At 46.1% G+C, this 25,772-nt stretch overlaps 1 protein-coding gene across 1 annotated transcript in view; it reads left to right on the top strand.

The window, feature by feature from the left end:
• FAXDC2 (fatty acid hydroxylase domain containing 2) overlaps positions 1-25,772 on the top strand; it is a 26,742-nt gene extending 970 nt beyond the window's left edge. Inside the window, 10 exon segments of the mRNA XM_035012831.1 lie at positions 13,360-13,407; positions 15,802-15,867; positions 15,870-15,910; positions 16,042-16,145; positions 19,301-19,422; positions 23,414-23,619; positions 24,122-24,166; positions 24,168-24,225; positions 24,578-24,744; positions 25,524-25,772. Of these exon segments, the coding sequence (XP_034868722.1) occupies positions 13,360-13,407; positions 15,802-15,867; positions 15,870-15,910; positions 16,042-16,145; positions 19,301-19,422; positions 23,414-23,619; positions 24,122-24,166; positions 24,168-24,225; positions 24,578-24,744; positions 25,524-25,680 (1,014 nt within the window). The 3' untranslated portion in view covers positions 25,681-25,772.

The following is a 25,772-nucleotide window of genomic DNA, read 5'->3' as shown; positions in this document are numbered from 1 at the left end:
GTTCTAGGGGCTCCCCCAGGCCCTTTGGGGCTTCAGGCAAGCAAGACAGGATACAGACTGTGGTTTGCTTCCGTTTCATGTGCAATTCCGACTACATTTCTCGGGTTGAGATATCACGATTCTGAATTCAATTTGATAACAGACATGCTCTGAGCATCAGCCTCTGGCCTTAGAAAGGAAAGGCCTTAGTACCAGGGAAAGGTGCTGATATATTCAAAGCAAATGTTGGACACCTTCTGAGGGCAAAAAACAATGCTTTTTATTCAGTCCCCCTTCTTTCATGTATTCAACAGATACTTCCTGAGTATCTGCTCCGTGGCAGGCATGCGTCTGGTGCTGTGGCTTTCCCAGTAAACAGGAGGGACAAGAAGTTCTTTTTGGTGCTGTAAACAGGCAGGCTCCTCTTCACCAGCAAGCCAACAGCAAGCCAACAGGAGGGACAAGCAGTTCTTTTTCTTTTTCTTTTTTTTAATTTTATTTATTTATTGGACAGAGAGACACAGCGAGAGAGGGAACACAAGCAGGGGGAGTGAGAGAGGGAGAAGCAGGTTTCCCACCGAGCAGGGAGCCCGATGCGGGGCTCGATCCCAGGACCCTGGGATCATGACCTGAGCCGAAGGCAGATGCTTAACGACTGAGCCACCCAGGCGCTGGGGACAGGCAGTTCTTAAAGGGTACACAGACCCTGCAGCAAAGGCAGGGAAGGGAACATTGGTAGAACAATCCTGAGTCTTTTGGCTCAGAGTTTCACCTTTTTTCAGGCATTTTGTCTTCTTGAATGAGAATCTTGTCACCTATAAAAGTCTCACTTGTGTGCAGACCTTGGTCACAGCAGCTCCTCAGAATCTTCCTCACCAGAGGAAAGTCGTTTCAGGTCAGTGTCCTCAGCCCTGGAGATGGCCTGCTCAGCTTTTTCCAAGACCATGAACAGCCTGAGAGCAGAGGCTGAAGTAATGGGAGTTCTCGTCCTCCTGCCGGTAGCCCTCTCCCGATGTCATTTCCCACTTATGAAAGAGAATTTGTGCTCCTCCAAACACACATGTAGCGCCCAGTGACGTCTCAGGAAGCCTGGACTTTCCTAGAAATTCTATGGAGTTTGGAATAAGTCAGTTCTGCTAATTGAGGCCAATCTTCTTTGCTTATAAAACAGAAGGGGTAGATTAGATGATCAATGAGGTCTTATATGTCTTTCTTTGTCTTTTTTTTGGTCTTTTTTTTTCCTCCTCCGAAAGTAAATATTCTAATAATTTCACAAGATGTTTACAAAGAAACAGTACACAGTCATATAAAGATGATATATCTTATACCTATAAAATGGGAACACTCATCAACTATGCAGAATATTCAGGGACCTAGAATCTGAAAGAAAATCTGAAAGGACACCTGGGTGGCTCAGTCCATTAAGCGTCTGCCTTTGGCTCAGGTCATGATCCCAGGGTCCTAGGATTGAGTCCCAGTTTGGGCTCCCTGCTCAGTGGGGAGCCTGCTTCTCCTTCTGCCTGCCACTCCCCCCTGCTTGTGTGTGCGCTCTCTCTCTCTCTCTGACAAATAAATAAATAAAATCTTTTTAAAAAAAGAAAATCTGAAAGTCTCAGGCTGCAGACAAAACTTAAACAGTCTCTACTCCTCCCACCCTCACCCCATTCCTCTGTTCTGTATTCAGATTCTCGAGGTCATGAACATCAGCTGTAGCCTCACCGTATCATTTTCCTAGACTGGGGATTCTGCAATAAAAAGCTTGCATAGTCGGAATCATCTGCTTTCAAAAGAACCATACTTAAAGTATCTAATTTGGATAATCTCACAATATATATCAAATTCCCTTTAAAGGGGAATCAATTCATTGTTACAGAGTATTAGAATATTTACCTTTAGTGCCTTTCTTTCTTTCTCTTCCCTAAATGCATTCCCATCGTAAATGCAATTTCATATTCTCCTCCTACATACTTTCTCACTTGAAAAATCAAAGCTACATGGTATTACTTTATTAAGTAGGGCAAGAAGCATGTCCTATCATCTTTGTATCCCCTATGGCTACCATTGTATCTTGCATACAGTAAACGTTTCTTGAAAAAATGACTAATATTTTAGAGAAAACATGTTCTGTTTTCCCTCTGGTATTAAAACACTTGTGCTCGCGTGCGCACACACACACACACACACACACGCAGTATCTAATCCATTATTCATGGCCAATAGAGGCTGATCTCATTCCTTTGTGTTCCTTCACAATCCTGATGCCCACCCTGCAGGCATCAACATCAGCACATTCTACACTTTTTGCAGACTCAGTTGGTATAATAAGCACTGAAATCAAGTTCTGCCACTAAATGGCTGCGTAGTTTGAAGCTGAGCACTGAACCTTTCTATGCCCCCATGTCTTCCGATGGAAAACTGTAGCATCTGAATTGAAGGGCTCTGAGATCACGTCTAGTTGTTAGATGGGAGACTTTAAAAGGTGAAGGAAAAGGTCAGAGAGGGAAAGCACAATAAAAGTGTAATGATTATAGCACCTTAACATATTAAATATTAATAATTGCTGTTGATTTTGTTTGCCAAAACTTCTAACTTGAGCACTCCCATTGGCAAATGATGTTAAGAACTTCTGTTCTTAAGACACATCAGCCTACCATGTTTGGGGACTTTCCTAGAACCTTTCTGACAGACTCTGTCCACTTAAAACTGAAAACATGTCTGCCGGCAGGTAGAGAGGCACAGAAAACAAGCTGCTTTGGCATAAAATATTCAGCAGGATATATGGTAGTGTAGCTTAGAGGAGTCAAACACCAAGGTAAATATCTTGGGAGATAGTATGTGGGCGTATTAGCTTAACCAAAGAACAAATGTTAGGAAATGCTTCCTCACCTCCACTGAAATCAGAGGTGGGCAGAAAAATGTTGTGACTCCTGCAGCCAAAGAGGCCTTCCCACCACCAGAAGATAAATGGTCACCTTTCCTTTGGCCAGAAGGTTTACCTGGTAGCCGAAGGTTCCCAGGTCTAACTTAGATATCAGCCTCTAATCACTCAGTCCAGCGGCACTTAGTTTCCATCACATGGACATCATGGGCATCAGCACTCTGCCTTTGTTTTTTTTGTTTGTTTGTTTTGTTTTAAGATTATATTTATTTATTTGAGAGAGAGAAAGCATGCACATATGAGTGGAGAGAGGGGCAGAGGGAGAGGGAGAAGCAGACTCCCCGCTGAGCAGGGAGCCCAATGTGGGACTCGATCCCAGGACCCTGAGATCATGACCTGAACTGAAGGCAGATGCTTAATCGACTGAGCCACCCAGGCGCCCCAGAACTCTGCCTTTGGAATCAAGCAGAGCTGCCTCCTTCCAGGGTCAATGTCTCATGGTACAGATAGTCATCCTACTCTCTCTTAGTTCTTGTTTTTAATTTTAATATCTGGTTCTGTTTATTTATACTTTATACCCAGTCTCCATCTCCAAAGAGTTTGAAATAGCTTCCAGTAAAGGATATATACAATAGAACAGCTGCAAACAGGTAAAAACTGATCAGAAACCATCCGACACTCAATAAATACCTTTCATACTGTTTTGAATTGTGATCTATAGAGAGAAGAACCAGATGCTTTACTGCCATTGCTCTTCTTCAGGACCATGTAAAGTTGTTAACCTCCCTCCCCCCCTCACACTCCTCCCCGCAAAAAAGGGAGAAGAAACAAGGCACTGTTTTGTTTTGTTTTTTATGTTATGTTAGTCACCATACAGTTCATCATTAGTTTTTGATGTAGTGTTCCCTGATTCATTGTTTGTGCATAACACCCAGTGCTCCATGTAGTACGTGCCCTCCTTAATACCCATCACCAGGCTAACCAATCCCCCCACCCCCCTCCCCTCTAAAACCCTCAGTTTGTTTCCCGGAGTCCACAGTCTCTCCTGGGTTTTCTCCCCCTCTGATTTTCCCCTTTCATTTTTCCCTTCCTTCTCCTAATGTCCTCCATGCTATTCCTTATGTTTCACATGTAAGTGAAACCATATGATAATTGTCTTTCTCTGCTTGACTCAATCAGAGTTACCTTTAATAATCTAATGAAAGCTATGGACCTTTCTATCCTGAAAAATAAACATGGAAAAAAATGGCCTACAATTTCAGGGGAAACAAAGACTTCTCAAAGGAATTGAAATTAATCTGATTTAGAGAAATGGAAAGCTAATTAGAGAGCTAATTACTCTAAAGATCTTCAATAAAATGTTTCCTATGAATGGGCATTGAATTTATTTAAAAATTTTTTAACAGTTCTGGGGCGCCTGGGTGGTTCAGTCGTTAAGCGTCTGCCTTCGGCTCAGGTCATGATCCCAGCGTCCTGGGATTGAGCCCTGTATCCGGCTCCCTGCTCGGCGGGAAGCCTGCTTCTCCCTCTTCCACTCCCCCTGCTTGTGTTCCCTCTCTCACTGTCTCTCTCTCTCTGTGTCAAATAAATAAATAAATAATCTTAAAAAAAAAAATTTTTTTTAACAATTCTGTAATTTTCTGAATAGGTAAAATATACTCATGGTACAAAATTCAAAAGGCAGGAAACGGCATATAGTAAAAAGCCTTCCTTCTACCCTGTCCCGCAGTGAACTAGTTCACCTTACCAGAAACCACCGCTGTAAACAGTTTCTTAGATATTCTTCCAGCTATAGTCAAATATTCTATGTATTATCCTATGCATACATAAACAGGACACACACACACACACACGTTCCACCCATTTTTTTTTCCCCACTTAATACTTCTGGAGAGTACACACAAAGTTGCCTTATTCCTTTACTGGCTGAAAAATGTTCACCACTGGATGTACTATAATTTATTTAACCAATTGCTATTAATGGATATTTAACTTGTTTCTAATCTTTAGCCATTCAAACCTGTCATATTGAACATCTTTATACATACATCATTTTTTATATAGGACTGTATAATAGAAAAAAAAACCTCCCCAATGTGTAATTGAGCATTAAACTTAACTCTGAGCTTCCTGGCAGCCAAAGCAAAAAGGCAGAGGTGGAGGGACCAAAATGGATTGACTCAAATTTTTTCTGCATTTTACAAAAAAGCATACCACTTCTTCCAAAGAGGAAAACTGTACACCAATTTCTTTATAGAATTTAGCATCTGTATCTTCATACAAAGTACATTACTTCTTTTGGAGCATAAAGTAATGGAGTAGGGAATATCTTCACTGGCAGTTTTGATAGTCATGTGGTAGATTGATACATCTATTTTGATTTTTTTAAGTTTTTTTTTTTAAGATTTTATTTATTTGAAAGAGAGAGTGAGCGAGAGAGAGCATGAGCAGGGGGAGGGAGAGGGAGAAGCAGACTCCCTGCTGAGCAAGGAACGCGATGTGGGACTCGATTCCAGGACCCTGAGATCATGACCTGAGCCTAAGGCAGACACTTAACTGAACCACCCAGGCGCCCCTATTTTTAACTTTTGAGGAACCTCCATACTGTTTTCCAGAGTGGCTGCACCAGTTTGTGTTCCCACCAATAGTGCAAGAGGGTTCCGCCTTCTCCACATCCCTGCCAACACCTGTTGTTCTCCTGTGTTGTTGATTTTAGCCATTTTGACAGGTGTGAGATGATCTCTCATTGTAGTTTTGATTGCATTTCCCTGATGATCAGTGATGTTGAACATCTTTTCATGTGTCTGTTGGCCATCTGGATGTCTTTTTTGGAGAAGTGTCTATTCATGTCTTCTGCCCATTTTTTTAAAATTAATTAATTAATTAATTTATTTATTTATTATTGTTATATTAATCACCATACATTACATCATTAGTTTTTGATGTAGTGTTCAATGATTCATTGTTTGCATATAACACCCAGTGCTCTTCTGCCCATTTTTAATTGGATTATTCATTTTGCAGGCATTGAGTTTGATAATTTCTTTATGTATTTTGGATACTAACCCTTTATTGGATATGTCATTTGCAAATATCTTCTCCCATTCCGTAGGTTGCCTTTTAGTTTTGTTGATTGTTTCCTTGGCTGTGGCAGAACCTTTTTATTTTGATGTAGCCCCAGTAGTTTATTTTTGCTTTTGTTTCCCTGGCCTCGGGAGACCTATCTAGAAAAAGTTGTATAGCCGATGTCTGAGTAATTACTGCCTGTGCTTTCTTCAAGGGCTTTTATGGTTTCATGTCTCAAACTTAGGTCTGTAATCCATTTTGAGTTTATTTTTGTGTATGGTGTAAGAGAGTGATCCAGTTTCATTCTTCTGCATGTCACTGTCCAGTTTTCCCAACATTGTTGACGAGACAGTCTTTCTCCCATTGGGTATTCTTTTTTGCTTTGTTGAAGATTAATTGACCATATAATTGTGGGTTCATTTCTGGGTTTTCTGTTTTGTTCCATTGATCTATGTGTCTGTTTTTGTGACATCTATCTTGCCTTTTTTTTTTTTTTTAAGTATGATGTAGGGGCTCCTAGGTGGCTCAGTCAGTTGAGCGTCTGCCTTCAGCTCAGGTCATGATCCCGGGGTTCTGGGATTGAGACCTGCATTGAGCTCCCTGCTCACTAGGGAGTCTGCTTCTCCCTCTTCCTCTGCCTCTCCCCCCTGGCTTGTGCTCTCTCTCAAATAAATAAAATCTTAAAAAAAAAAAAAAAAAAAGATTTAAAAAGTATAATCTAACTAAAACACAACATTCCTTGGATAAGCTAAGATGAAATCCAGGAGGAAAAGGTTAAGTTTTGAGGTTGGAGATCGTGTGTCTAAGAGTGCAGAGAAAACCTGGGCATTGTCCTCCTCTAAAGATTTCTTGGGTATGCTGGATCTCCTGCCCTACTCAGTATTTTCTTAGCTCTGGCCCAGACCTCTAGCCAAGTACTTTCCATACAGATTTTGGGATGATGGGTTTATGTATCTAAACTGATAGTTTCTCATTTATCCTTGTATCTCCAGGGTTCCTTGCACAAAGTAAGTTCTTTGTAAATGTTCCTGGAAGGAATGGATGAGCTTCTAAAGATAAGAAACCATGTCGCATTAGCTTCGCAAGCTCTTGGCAAAGATAATGGTGATGCTAATGGGGAAAAAGCTAGGATGAGACTCTGGCTTGTAAGTGAAGTTCCCACAGTAGAGCAGTTCTGGAAGCTTAACAAATAAACCCCAAATCCTTCTGTTTCCTTCCCCAGAAGAGATGGTTATCTCAACAGGGTAAACGGAGTCTTTCCCACGTCCCAGCAGGAACTAAGGAGGGAAATCCAAGGTGATAGAAAAGTTCTACCTGTGTGCAAATGATTTGCAGGCATTGAGATCCCCAAGTCTTTCTCAGCTTACGGTGCTTCCTTTGACACTTGGTTCCTTATCATTAAGACACTTGACAGGCTTGGCCGCAATGTACCACTACCTTCCTCATGCTGAAAGCTCTGTGCTTTTCAGAACTCCAGGCAGCAAACTGCCAGATTGAAAATGACCTTGGCTTGTCCAAGAATCCTATCCCTGTGTAAAGGGTGACTTCTCGGAACGGGCCCCATCCACATGGAGGATGTGGAGCAAACTTGGAATGGGGCCAACAGGAACGGCTCAAGACAGTGGAGATGGAGAAAATTGTTATTTAAGGGAGAGTTTTTGGAAATCCTTTTAAACCCAGATTATTAAGTAACATGTGCTGTCCGAGATGGGGTGCAAGGGTGTTTGCCGCAGGTTGGGGCTGAGACTTGCTGTCCTGCAGTGCCTGCTCAACTATCCTTCTGGAAGCCTCGGGTGGTAAGGAATATGACTACGGAGCACCCAGTAGCACCCAAGCAAGCAAAGAACTCCTGGCTGCCATCCCGGGTCAGACAAGAGTGAATGCTGGTGGCTTTGCTCCAATCCATTGTTTCTCTTTGCTTTTCATGAGAACTCACAGTGAGGCAGAACTCCACACCTACAGGCCTGCTAACAGGTTCATCTGGAACAGAGGGAGCTGGAAGAAGAAGCAGGGGTGACAAGGAAGCTGGCCTCAAGTGGGGAGGTAGGGTGGAGTCCAAAGAGTGGCTGAAATTCTTTCTCCTGCCTCCAAGTGGGGATTGGACTGACAGCACACTAAGCCCTCTGGTGCCTCTCCTTAAATCAGGTGCTGTCTCCCTGACTGGGTATCAAATGTCCCAGTATTCCTCCCTGACAGCTTTTCCTCTGAACTGACCGCATTCCTCCTGCATAATGTCATCCCAGTGGAGATGGTGAGCAGCTTGCCTATCACCCCTTCCTGCTGTCCTCACTCTCAAACTCTGGAAGGCACTTCATAAGTCACTGTTGTCTTTCTCCAGCCGAAGTAATCTACAAGAAATGTGGGTCAAAGAGAAACGGTATTGGGGGCGCCTGGGTGGCTCAGTCGTTAAGCATCTGCCTTCAGCTTGGGTCATGATCCCGGGGTCCTGGGATCGAGCCCCGCATCGGGCTACCTGCTCCGCAGGAGGCCTGCTTCTCCCTCTCACACTCCCCTTGCTTGTGTTCCCTCTCTCGCTGTCTCTCTCTCTGTCAAATAAATAAATAAAATCTAAAAAAAAAAAAGAGAGAGAGAAGCGGTATTTCCGAAGGTCATAGCTGGTAAACATGCACCTAGAATCATACAACCGAGTACAATCAAACACAAAAGAATAAAATATCCTTAGAAATATTGGAAGCCAGCCTCTGATCCTGGCTGTGCCATCTACAAACTTTGGGAGGTTGCCTGCCCTCCTTTATCTAGGTTCCTTCATCCTCATCACAGGGCAGGACCAATGATCTGTAATGGTCCTCTTTAGCCAGTTTATGACACTCTTCCATAGGGATGATAAATAGTGTTGGTGAGGATCTAAGATTAGAACCCTCATACACTGCTGTTGGAAATGTAAAATGGTGCAACCACTTTACATTCCCGAAAAGGTTCAATGTCATGACTGTAGGACCCAGCACTTCTGCCCCTAGGCACATATCCAGGAGAAATAAAAACGTGTCCACGCAAAAGCTTGTGCATGAATGTTTACTGCAGCATTATCATGAGAGCTACAGAGTGGCAACAGCCCAAATGTCCGTAGACAGATGAATGGATAAATGAAATGTAATGCATCACTTGGCAATAAAAAATGAAGTACTGATCCATGCTACAACATGGATGAACCTTGAAAACATGCTCAGTGAAAGAAGCTGCTCACAAAGAGCCACATAGCGTACGATTCCATTGATCTGAAATGTCCAGAATAGGCAAATCCTGAGAGACAGAAAGTGGATTGCTGGATGCCTGGGGCTAGAGTGGGGGGTGGGAGGAGAAAGGGATTGGAAATTGATGAGTAAAGGGTACAGGGTTTCCCTTTGGGGTAATAAAAATGTTCTAACATAAATCCTGGTGATGAGTACACTACTCCATGAACATACTCAAAGCTGAATGAATGTACACTTTCAATGGGTAAGTCATATGGTATGTAAATTGTGTATCAATAAAGACTTTAAGATTTTATTTATTCATCTGATAGACAGAGAGCACAAGCAGGGGGAGAGGCAGAGGGAGAGGAAGAATCAGACTCCCCGCTGAGCTGGGAGCCCTACATGGGGCTCGATCCCAGGACCTCGAGATCATGACCTGAGCCGAAGGCAGACGCTTAACCATCTGAGCCACCCAGGCTCTCCAAGACATTTTTTTTTAAGATTTTAAATGACCCATGTTCTCTTTCTTTAAAAATGCCTGCTTCACCCTCTCCCACTCCCCCTGCTTATGTTCCTGCTCTCATTATCTCTCTCTGTGTCAAATAAATAAATAAAATCTTAAAAAAAAAATGTCTTTATTGAGGGAGGCCTGGGTGCCTCAGTCAGTTAAGCATCTGCCTTCTGCTGGGGTCATGATCCCAGGGTTCTGGGATCGAGCCCTACATCGGGCTCCCTGCTCAGCGGGGAGCCTGCTTGTCTCCCTCTGCTGCTCCCCTGCTTGTGCTCTCTGTCAAATAAATAAATAAAATCTTAAGAAAAAAATGAGAACAAATACAATTTTAAAGTCCCCTCAGCCTTACCAGCATAGCATGTGATCAAACTTTTGGATTGTTGCCATGCTAATGGGTGAGAAGTAATCTCTCACTGTAGTTTTATTTTTTTTTTAATATTTTATTTGAGAGAGAGAGAGAGAGAGAATGAGGAGAGGAGCAGAGGGGGAGGGAGAGGGGAAGCAGACTCTGCACTGAGTGAGGAGCCTGATGCTGGGCTCAATCCCATGACCCCTGAGATCATGAACTGAGCCAAAACCAAGAACTGGCAGCTCAACTGACTGGGCCACCTAGGTGCTCCCTCTCATTGTACTTTTAAATCACATTTCTCTTATCATAGGGGAGGTTCAGCATCTGTTCAGTTCAAAGTCCATTTATATTGATTTCCTTTTATCATATATTAAATTCTTATATGTGGGGGCACCTGGGTGGCTCAGTCATTAAGCATCTGCCTTTGGCTCAGGTCATGATCCCAGGGTCCTGGGATCGAGCCCCGCATCGGGCTCCCTGCTCAGCGGGAAGCCTGCTTCTCCCTCTCCCACTCCCCTTGTTTGTGTTCCCTCTCTCACTATGTCTCTCTCTGTCAAATAAATAAAATCTTAAAAAAAAAATTCTTATATGTGTCTGTTTCTGGGCTTTCTCATCTGTTATATATGTCTGCCTATTCATGTGCTAGCACTGCACTTGTAATTATTAGAGCTTTAAGGTAAGACAAGTAGTGGGATACTGAACAAAGTCAAGCTGGCTGGCAACTCAGGGCAAGTGCCATCCCCAACTACCCAACTACCAAATCCAGCCACTGTCCCAGTCTGCCACTTTCCCAGGAAAATCATGGCATTGTTTCAAATATGGAGAAATGCTTTAAGTTTGTTGCAAAAACAATAGGAATGCCAGGAAGCTACTGTAAAAGGCCAAGATTAAAAAGGGCATCCAGAAGGGCACATAGAAGTTGCAAGAACACATACAATGACACAAACCATCAGAAGAACCAAGCAATTCTGTTGAATCACAGATCTGTACCTCTGAAACAAATAATACATTATATGTTTAAAAAGAAGAAGAAGAAGATAACAGGAGAGGAAGAATGAAGGGGGGAAATCGGAGGGGGAGATGAACCATTAGAGACTATGGACTCTGAGAAACAAACTGAGGGTTCTAGAGGGGAGGGAGTGGGGGGATGGGTTAGCCTGGTGATGGGTATTAAAGAGGGCACGTTCTGCATGGAGCAGTGGGTGTTATACGCAAACAATGAATCATGGATCACTACATCAAAAACTGATGATGTAATGTATGGGGATTAACATAACAATAAAAAAAGAAAGAAAAACCAAGCAATTAAAAAAAAATAACAACAAGCAATTTATTCCTTGAGAATATGGGCTAAGGTTGATGCCATGGCAACCTGGGACCAAACTGCAGTGACAATGAGCAAAGGCAAATCTGTGGCTGGTGTCATCCTATCTATGGGTGCCACACTGAAGAGTACGAACTTGGACAAAAGATTTCTGTCCTGAAGGATAAATATCGTAGATATTTTGAGGAAGGATGAGAGAGAGAGAGAGATCACTCACATTCACGTAACTTTTATTACAGTATTTTGTTATAACTTCTATTTTATTGTTATAATCTCTTATCGTGCCTAACTTATAAATTAAACTTTACCATAGGTATAGATGTATAGGAAAAAGCATAGTATATAAAGGGTTCAGTGCTACCTGCAGTTTCAGATACCCACCGGGGGTCTTGGAATGTATCCCCCACAATTAGGAGGGGATTACTGCCTCCAAAAATAGTGAGGATTTTACCTTTTCCTTCCCAATTCTTTACCTTTGCTTATCTTCTCTTGTCTAGTTGTGTTGAGGAATGCCCCACTGAATGTTAAAAGTAGTGGTGATGATGAACATAATTCTCTTGTTCCGGACCTTAATAGGCCTGTGCTATCTTGAATTCTAGCCCCAACTCCAAGCCCGGTTCCTCTCTGTCCCCATCCTGAGGCCTTTCTTGCCATTCTCTTCCCAGTTGCTGGACTTCATCCTATATTGCTAGGCTTGGTTCCAGCTGGACTATGAGCCACTTGAAGGCAGTGTCCTTGCCATGGATTTCCCTGTGTGCCCTGCAGTATCCATCCAAGGCCACAGGACCTGGTACGGAGTAGGTCCCAATGTATTGTGCTTGGTTGATTAAATTACATGGGTTAGATTTCATGATGTTGGTGTTATCTCCCTCAGTGGGTAGACTTAGAGAAGTACTGTTCTGTAGCAATGCAAACTTGTAGCTTCTGTTTTCTGCCAAGAAGAAGGGGTGGGAGTTGGGACTGGGTGAGAAGACATTTGGCAGAGCCAGCCTGAGCCCCATACACCTCAGGTGATGGCCATTCCCTTTACCAGCCCACAGCCCATAGCTTACCTAGCTGGGGTTGACAGTGAAGTCCCCAGAACCACATCAGGAACAAGTCTAAAATGCAGTTTCCTAGGCTCTACCCTAGGAGACTGATTTTGAGCATAGCCTGGAAATCTGGGTTTCGGCCAACCCCTGGGGTGACTCTGATGTAGGGGTTCCCGAGGTACATCTGGGCAAACACTGGCCCAACGAACCAGAGCCTCTGCTTGATTCATCCACTCACTATACATGTGCTACGCACCTCCTATGTGAAGGCCCAAGGAAAGACACACCAGAGAGCCCGTCCTCATGGCCCTTACAGCCTTCCAGCAGAGATCACGCAAGTAGGAGACCCTGTTGTTATTCTCATTTTACAGTGAAGGAAACTGAGGCTCAGAGAGGACATTTTGACCAAGGTCATAAAACCAGTAAGTGATAGACACAATTATGATAGAACTTTGAGGAAAGGTGTCAGATTTCCAGACTCACTGTCATAATGATTCCTCCATATAAATACACCCAGCATTTGAATCCTGTTGAACAGTTTACAAAATGCTTCCATTTCAGTTAGCATTGCAAATACAGCCCCTGTGTGTGGTAACCTGAGTTCACAGAGCTTACACAAGCTGTCCACGCAAATCAGGGGCCAGGCCCTGGCTTCAGTCCTGCTATCTTGGGGCTATAGGCCATCAGCAGTTAGGGCACAGTGGAGATGCAGAGGAAAGATTGCTTCTGAATGAGACAGGGCTGTGCTGAGGCGGGGAGTGAAGCTACTCCAAAGAAGGATTTGTCACAGCTCATCTGTAGAGAGCCATTTCCATGCAGATGGAGTCCCCCATTGCCAACTCTGATTCGAATTACTGATCTCCAGAGGTGGAGCCCGGACAGAGGTTCTGAAACCTCCCAGATGATTTTAATGAGTAGTCAGCATTAAAAACCACAGCAAGCCATTCACCTTGACTTTCTTCGGTCTCTACTTCCTTAGCTGCCTCCGAACACGACATCATGACTCACTGGTGCTTTCTTATTCCAGATGAAGGGAGAAGCTAGAAGAATGCAACGGAATGAGAAGGCAAAGCAGGTAAATACCAACACCGTACTAGTGAGAAGGCAGCCACTGACTCCTTCCATAGCGGCACGTGCTGCGTATCTGAGGTCCCCCCGCCAAGGTTTAGGGGTAGCTGACACATTGGTGGTGTGTTCATTTCAGTAGCTAAGCAAAGCCTGGACTCCCGGCTGCCATGTAACTCAAGCCCCTTTGCCCGCGTGACGGAGCATCACTGGGGAGGAGTAGCTGAAAAGCCTGATAGCTGTCCTCCGCTGTCTCTTGGCCCCTAAGAATGTCCCATCCCTCAGGCCTTTGAGACCACCCCTTTCTATAGCTGCTCCAGAGATGGGAGAAGCCCACTGGGGGCTGGGGAACCAGCTCTTTTTTTTTTTTAAAGATCTTATTTATTTATTTCACAGAGAGACACAGCGAGAGAGGGGACACAAGCAGGGGGAGTGGGAGAGGGAGAAGCAGGCCTCCTGTTGAGCAGGGAGCCTGATGTGGGGCTTGATCCCAGGACCCTGGGATCATGACCTGAGCCAAAGGCAGACACTTAATGGACTGAGCCACCCAGGCGCCCCTGGGGAACCAGCTCTTGACCCCAGCTGACATCTGCCCTGTGCTCTTGTACTTCACAGAGACCTTTGGCCTGTTTATAGTCCTTTCACTTGGGCTGCCAGAGAGAGAGAAAACACAATCCCTGAAAAAAAAAATAGCTAATCGTATATGCGAAATTGAGGTTTTTAATTTGATTTAACTTGATCTGATTACACTCAAATGAAAAATTCTTAGCGAGTCTGGAAAAATTCATGAAAAGGGTCCTCTGAATACTAAAAAAGGAATAACTGCAAAGCCCAAGTTAAATGTCTGGCAAGCTTGAGGGTGACCTTTCAGTGGCCTGCTTGAGTAAGTTCCTCTGATTGGTCCTACCCATCCAGCCCTAAGGAGAGAGGGAAAAGTTCATTTTCAGAACTCAGGACCTGAGGAGCACTAGCGCTTCAAAAACTTTTCACTGGCCACGGAAAACAATTTCGTTCTCTTGGGTCTTTTGATCAGAAGTGGGAGGGGGTAAGCTGAAAGTAAACAATCCGGGGCAGATTCAGGGTGCTCTGAATGGGTCAGTCCAACCAGCGTGCTCCTTCAGAGCTCCGAAGTCTGGATTAAAACACAGCATCCTATTAGAGCAGCTTCCCTTCCCCCAACATCCCCCTGAGCTCGTGCCCGCGGTCCGATTCACGACCTGCCGAGGAACTTCAGGCACACACCTAGAGGGACTGCCACATCCAGTTCTCTCCCAGGAAAGGATATACGCAGACTCCACCTGGGCTTAGAAATAGCAGAGGGAAGGGACATTTGTAATTTCTGCCCACAGTACAATGGAAGTTGGTGACATAGCCGGTAGCATTTTCCTTCTCCAAATCGGGCACCTCGTTTGACCATCGAGCTTGCAATGATCTCTACTTCAGACTCTTGGAGGAGACTAGGTCAGGGACCTCCCGGTCATTGCCAGGGCTCTGTTCGTTGCCCTAGAACTGCTCATTAGCCTGCAGAGCTGGCAAACCAGGCTCCTCTCACCAGAAGCGGAGGAATTATTAAAAGTCAGAGCGTGTGTTCATTCATTCTTTTCTTCACAAACAAGAGGGGGATGGCGATGGGGAAAGAGGCCTGGCCCATGAACAGCTCCTGCAGATCTTTCTGTGATGGCTCTCTCAGCCTTGCCTGCCCACTGGAATTAGTTGGGGAGCTTTAAAAAAAAAAACATAGAGACCCAGGTCCCACCCTGGAGATCTTAAGTAATCAGGTGGGGGAGGAACCCAGGCATCGAGATTTTTTTTAAAAGCTCCCAGGTGATTCCAAAGCACAGAGAATGAGCATCTCTGTTGCACAAGAGGACCGGTGATAAAGCCTCACTGCTGGGGAAGGCTCACCTGTCCTTCTCAGGGTGACAGAACTGCCTGCCTGCTAGTTTCTCTGGAGTCAGGTTTATTCTCTTCCCTCCCCCAACCTTGAACTCCTATTTTCATAAACATACCCATGTACAGCCCACTAGCTCTTGATAAGGAAGAGCCTCCCAGGGCGCCTGGGTGGCTCAGCTGGTTGGGCGGCTGCCTTCGGCTCAGGTCATGATCCTGGAGTCCCTGGATCGAGTCCTGCATCAGGCTCCCTGCTCGGCGGGGAGTCTGCTTCTCCCTCTGACCCTCCCCCTTCTCATGTGCTCTCTCTCATTCTCTCTCTCTCTCAAATAAATAAATAAAATCTTAAAAAAAAAAAAAAAGCCTCCCATAGAGGCTGGGAAAAGGCCAGGAGATGTGCAAGGCTGACATAGTTGAGATCCCGATCCCACATCTTCCCTGCCAGGACTCGGTGTGAGCTGCCTGCGACAGCAGGAGGCTTGATGGGGCCTGACACTTCCTCGTCCTCCTCTAGGAGGGACACATCTGGGGCTCCATGAGGAGGACAGCTTTCATCCTGGCCTCTGGCCTTCTCTTGCTTGTGGCCTTCTCTTGCTTGTGGCCTTCTGGAACACAGTCACATGGTAAGTCTGTGCAGCCAGCTTGCATTCAGGACCTGCGGGCAGTGTGCTGGGGGTCCGGAGGCGGAGCATGGGGTAAGCAGCTATCCACCCACCAGTCTTCACCCAGAAACCCGAATGGTTTTTCTTCCAAGGCATCTTCAGAGCTTTGGGGGCACTTCTGGCTATTTTTGGCAAGTCCAGTGGGAGAGGCTGCTGTCAAGATTCGAAGGGAAGGAGTGGACCCTCTACATTACAGGTGAGGTTCCCAGACCACGAGTGCTTAGGATTTGGGTACATGATCATAGTTTAATTCTTTGTCTGTGGTTTACTTCTCTACTTTGATTTCTCAGCTCCTTATTCCAAGGAATGAAGACTGAAAAGTTTAAGACAGTGGTAATCCCAAAGAGTGCTAATCATAGGCAGTCTGAAATGGATGCCTAAGGATATCTAAGAAAAGAACCTGAGACTCCCTCCCCCCCAAAATAGAAAAATTAAAAAAAAAAAACAAAAAAAACCCGGTGTGTGAAAATGAATGCATGTTTAGAGTAATAATCCTGCGTCTGGATATCAGGTCCACAAGCACACAGGGCTGCTCTATCTCCCATGAGACTGTGTTCTCATCCCTGGTATAATCTAGCTCTTGGGGCTTGACAGCGAGTGGTCACCTAATAAATATTTACTGACATTGTGAATGACTCACAACAAGCCAAAGAAAATGTGGAAGAAAAAAGGCATAGATATTTATAACAGCATTACCTAGAATGGTGAATGTCCTCAATCACAGGTTCACTCACTCAAAGAATATTTATTAATGTTACTCTGTGCCAAATTTTTACAGAGGATGTAGAGATATTTAAGATAAAGTGTTTACCTCATTTACAAAAACTATGTCACAGGGGCACCTGGGCGGCTCAGTCGGTTAAGCGTCTGACTCTTGATTTCGGCTCAGGTCATGATCTCAGGGTCCTGGGATGGAGCCCTGAAGCAGGCTCGGCACTCAGTGGGGAGTCTGCTTGGGATTCTCTGCCTCCCCTCCCTCTGCTCCTCTCCCCCCCTTCCCCTGCCTCCCACGTGTACACACTGTCTCAAAATAAATAAATAAATATTTTTAAAAATAATAATAAAAAAACTATGTCACAGTCTAGAAGGGGAGATTAAAAAAAAAAAAGTGCCAGTTGTCACAGAGCAAAAGTACAAATAAAATGTCCCTGACAATTGTTTTCAGCTGGAAGAACTCTGAAAACAGGCTAAACATTAGATAGGACAGGTTCAATGCAAGCTGTCATTGAAGAGTCACTGAAAAGAACAATGCAGATTACAAACATATATGGGGAAAGTGGTGGGAAAACATCTGATATATTCCTGCTACAATGATGGGAAAACTGCCTTTCAGCCCAATGAAAAGCAAATACAAAGGAGATAAATGTTTGCAATTTTAAGTGTTACAGCTGGAAAAAAGTGCAAGATCTTCTCTTGTTGGGGCTTTTATTCTGTATTCCTCAAGGAGCCTTTGGATATATAAGGAGGCGCTACCTTGATGGATGGCCTACTAGCAACCACCAAGCTAACATTTTCTTTTTTTTTCCAAAATAAGAAAGCATGTGATTTCTGAGAATAAAAGTAAATACATGTTCATTGTTAAAAATAAACATCAGACAATTCACATAAGCCTAAAGAAAGTGAAAATCACCCACTCTCATATCCAAGAAATAACCAGTTACTATATTAGTATAAATTGTATAAATATTATATAAATTAGTATAAATATAGAAGAATCTATATTGGATATATGAGTGAACTTATAAGATACCAACTATTTTTTTCAGTCTCCTTAAGTGTTCTATTGTGATTTTTTTTAACGCAGTAATGGATGTATATGTGTATGGACATGTGTGGCCTTTTTCTTTCTTTTTTTTTTTTTTTCCCACCTGTTTCTGTCACTCTCTTTTTTTCTTCTTTGGATACTGCCAAATTGCTCCCTAAGATATTGTGTTAATCATATTTCCCCACTGTGCTGGCCAAGTATTTTTCAGGCCCCAACTGCCATAGGCCCTGGGGCTTCTGGTAGGGGCAAGAAGGGTATGGGAGGAACAGTACAGAGACACAAAGTAAAATGCCCTTGCCCCTTGGGATATTTAGGAGGAGGCAAGACATGGGCAAAGTTAATAGTGTAAGAGTTAGGTAACATTGTATTTTCATTTGAATAACTGCCAATAAGCGTGGACAAAGTGCTTGTTCACAGAGATCAGAGATTCTCGGAATGACTTTACAGGAAGGTGGGATACAAAGCAAAAAAAGCCGTATCTCAATTTTTTAAGTGTGGATCAGCAGTTTCTAAAGTATCCTGCAGAACATCAGTGTTGTGAGATGTGAATGGGTGGGGTGGCTGTACAATTTATCATCCAAAGAGGGACATTTGTGAGAGTAAATGAGGTGTTAGTTAATAATTAGGCTAGACTGCCTGATGTAAATTGAAACTGTCCCGGGCATAGCCATCCTATTCTTAGGTGTTCTGACAAAATAGAGTTCCTGGGTAAAAAAAGACTGGGAAAGGCTGGGCTTAACAAAGTCAAATGGGTTTCCCTGCTGCAGGAATTCTTAGAGCCATTAGCAGGCTAGTCTGGACCATGGCTCTCCAAGAAAGCAGGGTATGAACACTGTTTAACCAAGGAGCGCCTTGAGAGATGAGTTTTCCACTTTGGGAATGGCTGGCTAGATGCCTGAAGTTAATCCCACTGCACAGTTAATAGGGTCATAGGGATTAGATTCCTGACTGACTCCTAGTCCAGTGCTCACTGGGAACCCTATCCTACCAAGCACTTCCTCTGCTTCTCCCTTCCTTGGGAATTCATAAAGTGTTCAATGGGCACTGACTCCCAGATGTCAACCTAAATTTATTTGTAGTTTATTTATTCATTATTGTATTTATGGATTATATATTTATTATAAATTTTATTTCTATTTTTTTATACTTTTTTTTTTTTAAGATTTATTTATTTATTTGACAGAGAGAGAGAGAGAGCGAGAGCAGGAACACAAGCAGGGGGAGTGGGAGAGGGAGAAGCAGGCTTCCTGCCGAGCAGGGAGCCCGATGTGGGACTCGATCCCAGGACTCTGGGATCATGACCTGAGCCGAAGGCAGACGCTTAACGACTGAGCCACCCAGGCGCCCCAAGTTTTATTTCTATTTAACAATTAAAAAAAATTTTTTTAATTTTTTTGTCTTCAACCACCTAGAAGGTTGTGGTCTCCATTTTACAACTAAGGCCCTCTGGCCTGGAGCACCAAGACCTCCCTGGCAAGGGACTGTCTACCACGCAGCCTTAGTCACCATCAAGCTGCATTCAGTTAATACATGTGCTGCGAGAACCTCGAGTCCCCTGATTGTTTCCTTCTGCTCCCCAACCTCAGGTGTCACCCAAGTACCGAGCCTGGTCTTCTGGAGCTTCAATGGGCTCCTCCTGGTGGTTGACACAACCGGAAAACCTAACTTCATCTCCCGCTACCGAATTCAGGTTGGCAAGAATGAACCAGTAAGTGTTGCGGTGGCTTCTCCTGGGCAAAGCACAGAAGGCAAGGGCGGAAGCCACACTCACAATGCTCACCGCAGGCCCAGGAGAGAGCGTGGCCGCCGGGAGCCAAGTTACTGGGTACAAGGCTCCCCTGGCTGAGAAGGTTGGAGAGAGGAAATAATCTGCCCCAGATCTGAGAGCCAGCCAGGCAGGACAAATGTTCTGGTCTCCTGATTCCCAGCCCTGGCCCTGTGTCTGTCTGTGCCACCCCACAGCACTGCAGTCAGCTTTTGGGGAACCGAAATGATGGGCTCAGCCACCAGGGTAGGGACGGCAATGGCTGGATGCCGAAAGCACGATGACATGGTGGCTGGCCCACTGTGGATACAGGGGTCTGACTGTGTGGGCGGTGGCTGCTTTTTAAGCAGGTCCTCCTTCCAAGTCATTCACTTCAACTGCCGGTGCGTAGCTTAGCCCCACGAAACAAGGCCTGCACCCTGCTTACAAGGGACTCCTAGCCCAGCAGGGGAGAGAAGGCCAGTACACACGTCTTCGACTTACACAGCGCTGGAAGGGAGCCGCACTGTGCTCTGAGCCCAGTCATCTGCTTGGTGCTCTGACAACCTCCAAGAGCCTTTTCTTATGCAAGAAGTTCATTCTTAACCCCAGATTCTTTCCCCAGCTCCACTCAAACCACATTCTGGCTTCTTTCCCAGAGAAGACAATCATCTTTAATTATCGGTCCGGGTGCCTAGGTAGCTCATCTCAGCATCAGGGCATTCTGCCCCAGCCCAGCACTGCAGAAAGCAGAATGGGTGAAAAATAATGCCCTTGACCCAGGCTTTCGGAATAGCCCCTTCTTGAACCAGGGCTGCTGGCCAGGCTCAAGGCCCCACTCACCTGAGACAGTAACTGCCAGCCAGCCAGGGGGGCTTCCTCCAGGTCCAGCTTGGCAGGCATGGACTGGGGCTGACGTGTCAAAGCCAACACTTGACTGTTGAGAGCCCTTCATCTGTCAGACCATGGCGGTCTCCTTATCAGACCCCATGGAGTAAATGCTCAAGGCCAGGTACTGTCATAACCTTCATGGTTCAGATGAGGAAACAGGCTCTGAGGTGTGACATGGGTAGATGATTCATGCTCCAGCTCTCTGACCCCGGGGCTCATGCTCTCATCAGCAGGCCACATCAGCTCTCAAGAGTATCACCTACCATGACAACATTCACTGTGACAGCCTACAGTGGTTGGAGAGCCACACAGGGAAGGTCTGGTTGCATGTTGTAGAAGCTGAGGTTCCGAAAGGAGCAGTGACTAGCTCAAAGTCCGAGTGTCACTAGGAAGCAGAGCCAGGGCTCCTCTCGTCGGACTCCAGGTCCAGTGCTCCTACAGCATGGGCCCCTGCAGGCCCCCAGCCCCCTGCCCTGTTTGCTCTCCCGCTCTCCTGGATAGCCAATTTGCACCTTCTCCTCCTTCCTCACATCCCCAACACCTCCTTCCCTGACCTGCAGGAAGTCTCGCTTCCTCCTTCACTAAGGAAATGGGCAAGCAGAAGAGAGATCTCACAGACTCTCTCTACATCAGCCTGCGAGAAGTACTTGCAACCAGGCTCTAGGAAAGAGTTGTCTGTACAGTTTCCAACTCCTCTCTGTCCACGCTTTTCTCCCAACATTTTGTAATTATGAAAAATTGTAAACATAGATACAGAAGTTGAAAAAAAGGAGTATATGATCACTCATTCATGCACCGCCTAGATTCACTTTTAAACATTTTACAGTATTTGCATTATCTAGATGTAAAAATACAAATACGTATGCATCTATAATTTTTAGCTTACCCATTTGAAAGTAAGTTCCAAACATTACAAACCTCACCCTCAATCCCTCAGCCGGTATATCCCCAATAACCACAAACCCATCATCTCACCTCTTCTGTGAACCTCCTCCGGTCAGGCCTTCACCCCCACTGCTCCACCCCCACTGCTCTCGAAGGCTCCTCTCGTTAGCCCTAGCAGGCACGTCTTCACAGCTGCATGTCTCCACATTCTCGCTATATATTCTCCTACCTGGCTTCTCCACTTCTCCTCCTATCTCAGTGGCCGCTCCTTCACAATCTTCCTTCTGGTCTCTCCTCTTCTCCACCGCCTCTTAATGCTAAGCTTCCCAGGGTTCAGGCCTTGCTCCCCACCTTTGTCTTCACTCCCGCACTTCTCTCTTCCAGGGTCATGACTTGCAATATAATCTCTATGCCGACGGCTCACAGATTCCTGTTTCTAGCCCAGAACTCTCTTCTGAATTCCAGGCTCAGATTGCCAAAGGCCTCTTTGCCGACCCCCATCCAACATGTCCCCAAAAGAATTTCTGTTCATCCCCTCAAAGACTGTCACCCACAACCTCCCCAGTCTGAGTTCATGGCAGGGCCGCCCTTCACTACCTCCACTGGTCTGAGCTGTCATTCTCTTCTGTCTATAGGGCCACAATTCTGTGTTTATTCTTGCCTCCTCCACAGTCTGTGGTCAACAGAGTGGCCAGAGTAATCCTGTAAGAGTTTGTCACTTCTCTGCTCACCATGACCCCCCATTTCCCTTGGAGTAAAAGCCAGTCTTCCCAATGATCTACAAGCCCTCTATGTTCTCGCTCCTCCCCACCATTTTGGCCTCACCTCCTACTTCTCGCACTCCTCTCCAGTCAAGGATGCCTGCAATGGGCCAAGAGCCTTTTCACCAGCTGTGCCCTTCACCTGAAGACTCTCTCCCCCCAGGTATCTTTTCCCTCACCATCCCCATCTCTTTGTTCAACAAAGCTCACCCTGACCATTCTATTTAAGATTGTTGGTGCCAGGAATAGAAATTCAATGAGGGAAGGAATCTTTGTTTTGCTCATTGCTTGCTTCCCAGCACACAGGACACTGCCTGCAATGTAGAGGGTGCTCAAGAAATATCAGCTGAATAAATGAAGGAGTAAACATGTGATGCCCTCCTCTCGGCCAAGATTTCCAGAAGAGGTGTATGGCTTCATCTACAGGTGCTCTCGAACCAGGCTAGCCAGACCTGGCTTCACCATGGGATAGAACTGAAAGCTTAGAGAGTGGATTCGAGTCAGTTAGTACATGCAGTACCTGAAAAAGCTAGAGGAAGAGCAGGGCCTGAAGCCTGAGGACCTCTTAGAACTCAGCCTTACCTTGCAGCCAGAACCCCTGCAGCTCACAGAGGCCACTCAGGGAGAATTCCCTTCTGACCAGTCCCAAACCAGTTCATCGGGACCCAGGAAGTAACCTGTGGTCATGGGGCTATTCCAGGGAGCCCCAGTGCCCTGAGGAAGGGAAGGGTCAGGTACTAATTCTTGGGCAAATGCTGGCTATAGTATTGAGGCTCAGCGGGGTAGGAGATTTGGGGCCAGCTCTCCAAAGAAAACCTGGACAGAATGCTCAGGCAGGTCCCCATCCTGACAGCCCCACCATGAAAACCAGGAAGACCAAGTCACAGGAAGTTCAGTTAAGACCTGGATAGGCAGTACTCTGGCTCACCTTCTCATCACTCTGGGCCTAGTCCAGCGAGGCTGGGCCACATGAGGAGGCAGGTGACTTTGCTCTGCACCTGATCATGGTCAAGCCTCTGTGGATGAGGAGGGGCTCAGAGGCTGAATAAGGATATCAACCTGAGAGTTGACAGCCTTCTCTAAGCACCCTGGAGGCACCCTATGGTACCTGTCAGGAAGTACGTCTGGGCCTGGCCAGAGAAATGGGGAGAACAGTGGTGACAGTTGCAGGAAGGAGAAGGCAGACTCAGGCTGACTGAAGGCTACTGAGAAGGGAGTTTCCAAAAGCAGGGTTATCGCCAGATGGTTCCACCCCAGGGCTTGGGCAGCAGTGAGGGGCTGCTGGCTATGGCCAAACGTCACACCTAGCACCCACTCCAGAGTGAGGGCCTCCTGTGAGTGGGTCACCATGAAGCCGTTTCTAGAAAGACCTACTTCTCACACTCCTGTCCATCTCCCTCCTTCCTTACCTCGTGCAGGTGGACACCGAGAAACTACGCCAGTCTATCCGCACAGTTCTCTTCAACCAGGTCGTGATCTCTTTGCCCATGCTGGTCTTCCTCTATCCCATCCTCAAGCTGTGGGGAGACCCCTGCCACCGAGAGCTACCCACCTTCCACTGGTTCCTCCTGGAGCTGGTTATCTTCACTCTGATTGAGGAAGTCCTGTTCTACTACACACACCGGTGAGCGGGTCCCGGCCCAAGCACAGCTGGCTCCTCACTCTCCTAGGGCTCACTTTTAAGGGAGGAAACTGAGACCTCAGAATTGTAGGTGCAAGACCAACACCACCTGGCCTCAAAAGCCTCTTTTTAGTTAACATGGACACAACTGTTGGTTCCACGACTGACAACTTGAGGCAATTGAGAAATGTCCAGGAAAGAAAGAACCTTCCACATTCATGTGTGCAGTGGGGCAGTTTCCCATTTGTTGCCTTATTGAATCCTTTGTGGGCACCATCCGTACCATCCCCACAGCTAGTACAACTGAGGTAGAGCGGCGTGAAGTAACCCACCCCCAGATTATGCAGCGTAAGAGGTGGGGTTAGAACTCGAAGGCAGGTCTGTCCAAGTGCCAATCCAGTGCGTTTGTAACTTTGCTCCATAGTCCTACCTTTGGTTTCTCACGGCCTGGTGGGAAAGGGAAAAGGGAGATTGGCAGATTATTAACTACTAACTATTTTTCCAGGCTCCTTCACCACCCAACATTCTACAAGAAAATCCACAAGAAACACCGAGTGGACAGCTCCCATTGGCCTGGTCTCTTTCTACAGCCACCCTATTGATCATGTGGTCAGTAAAACTCTCCTCCAGGCAAAGGGCAGAGGGCCCCAATCACCTTCCCTAAGGTCTCCCGCAAAGAATTAGACCACAGTGGCCCCTTCTTCCTTCTTCCCATTCAGCAGCTACCATTTATTGTTGACCTAGTCTATGTGAGATGCCCAATGTAAGTTATCTCAAACAGTAACTTGTCCCAAAGTTATAAAGTTGAATGACTCCAGCGAATCAAGGTCCTGCAACTCTTTCAGCTTCTCCAGATCTGAGTCAAGGAAGTCTTCCTGGTACCACCCTGGGGCAAAGTAGACACCCATTGGGTCCCCTCCATCTCTCTAGGGCCCACCTTCAAACAGCCCTCCCCTTGCAGGCCTCCAACATGCTGCTGCTGATGGTGGGTCCCATAGTAATGGGCTCCCACTTGTCCTCTATCACCATGTGGTTCTCCTTCGCCCTCATCATCACCACCATTTCCCACTCTGGCTACCACCTACCTTTCCTGCCTTCAACTGAATTCCATGACTACCACCATCTTGAGTAAGACCTCCTTCCCCACTATGGGTCCCTGGGCAATAGCCTTCACCTTACCTCCTGGAGCTTCCAGGAGCAGACATGACCCCAGCACTTCAGTTTCAATGTGCTGGTGCTAGGAGAGGGAGAGGTCTGGAGGTTGGGAGAATAATGACCATGCTGGATCCAGATCACCTTGCTCTTTTCCTTCTTCCTGACACTGGGTCTTCCTGCAGCTGCGGGTTTTTAACCTTTACTCAGGTCCAGGGCCCTTTGAGTATCTAATGTGAGCTATGGACACTTGTCAGAACAATGCATATACACATAAAAATACTGCACACAATTCAAGGGGTTGTCCTCTCTGAAAGCCTCCAGGCTTTGGCGAGTGTGGTCTACAAACCTCCAGCACCATAATCACCTGAGATACCTTGATGAAATGCAGGTTCTTGGGTTCCACTCCAGATATGTGGAATCAAAGTGTGGGGGGCAGCAGGACTTGAAAAACTGCATTTTGGTAACTGTTCTAGGGGACTCTGATGGAGGTGGTCCCTGAACCTACCTGAACAAGCCAAGCTCGGCCACAAGTTCTGACTTGTGTGCATCGGACTCACATAGCTTTTCAAAGGGAGAGCGTAGGTTTTCAGTCCGGAGTGGCCCCAGGAATGTGTACAACTCCCTGGGATATTCTGATGGGGATGGTCAGCATGGTTGGGGATGGGTTTGGCGTAAGAAGGCTTAGAAATGTGAGGCTGGCACGAATGAAAAGAACAGCACACCAGCCTCCCGCACCTTCCTCTCTCCTCTAGGTTCAGCCAGTGCTATCGGTTGCTGGGGGTGCTGGACCACCTCCATGGGACTGACACGGTGTTTAAGCAGACCAAGGCCTATGAGAGAGACATCCTCCTGCTGCGCTTCACCCCACTGTCTGAGCGCATCCCGGATGCCCCGAAGAAGATGGAGTGAGAGGGGCGCCTGGGTGGCTCAGTGTTAAGTGTCTGCCTTCGGCTCAGGTCATGGTCCCAGGGTCCTGGGATCGAGCCCCGCATAGGGCTCGC

The sequence above is a fragment of the Mirounga leonina genome, unplaced genomic scaffold (assembly GCF_011800145.1).
Source record: "Mirounga leonina isolate KUSES-001 unplaced genomic scaffold, KU_Mleo_1.0 Mir_104, whole genome shotgun sequence".
In the NCBI taxonomy this organism is placed as follows: domain Eukaryota; kingdom Metazoa; phylum Chordata; class Mammalia; order Carnivora; family Phocidae; genus Mirounga; species Mirounga leonina.
Note: the sequence above shows the minus strand (reverse complement) of the source record. Positions and strands in the feature narration are given on the sequence as shown.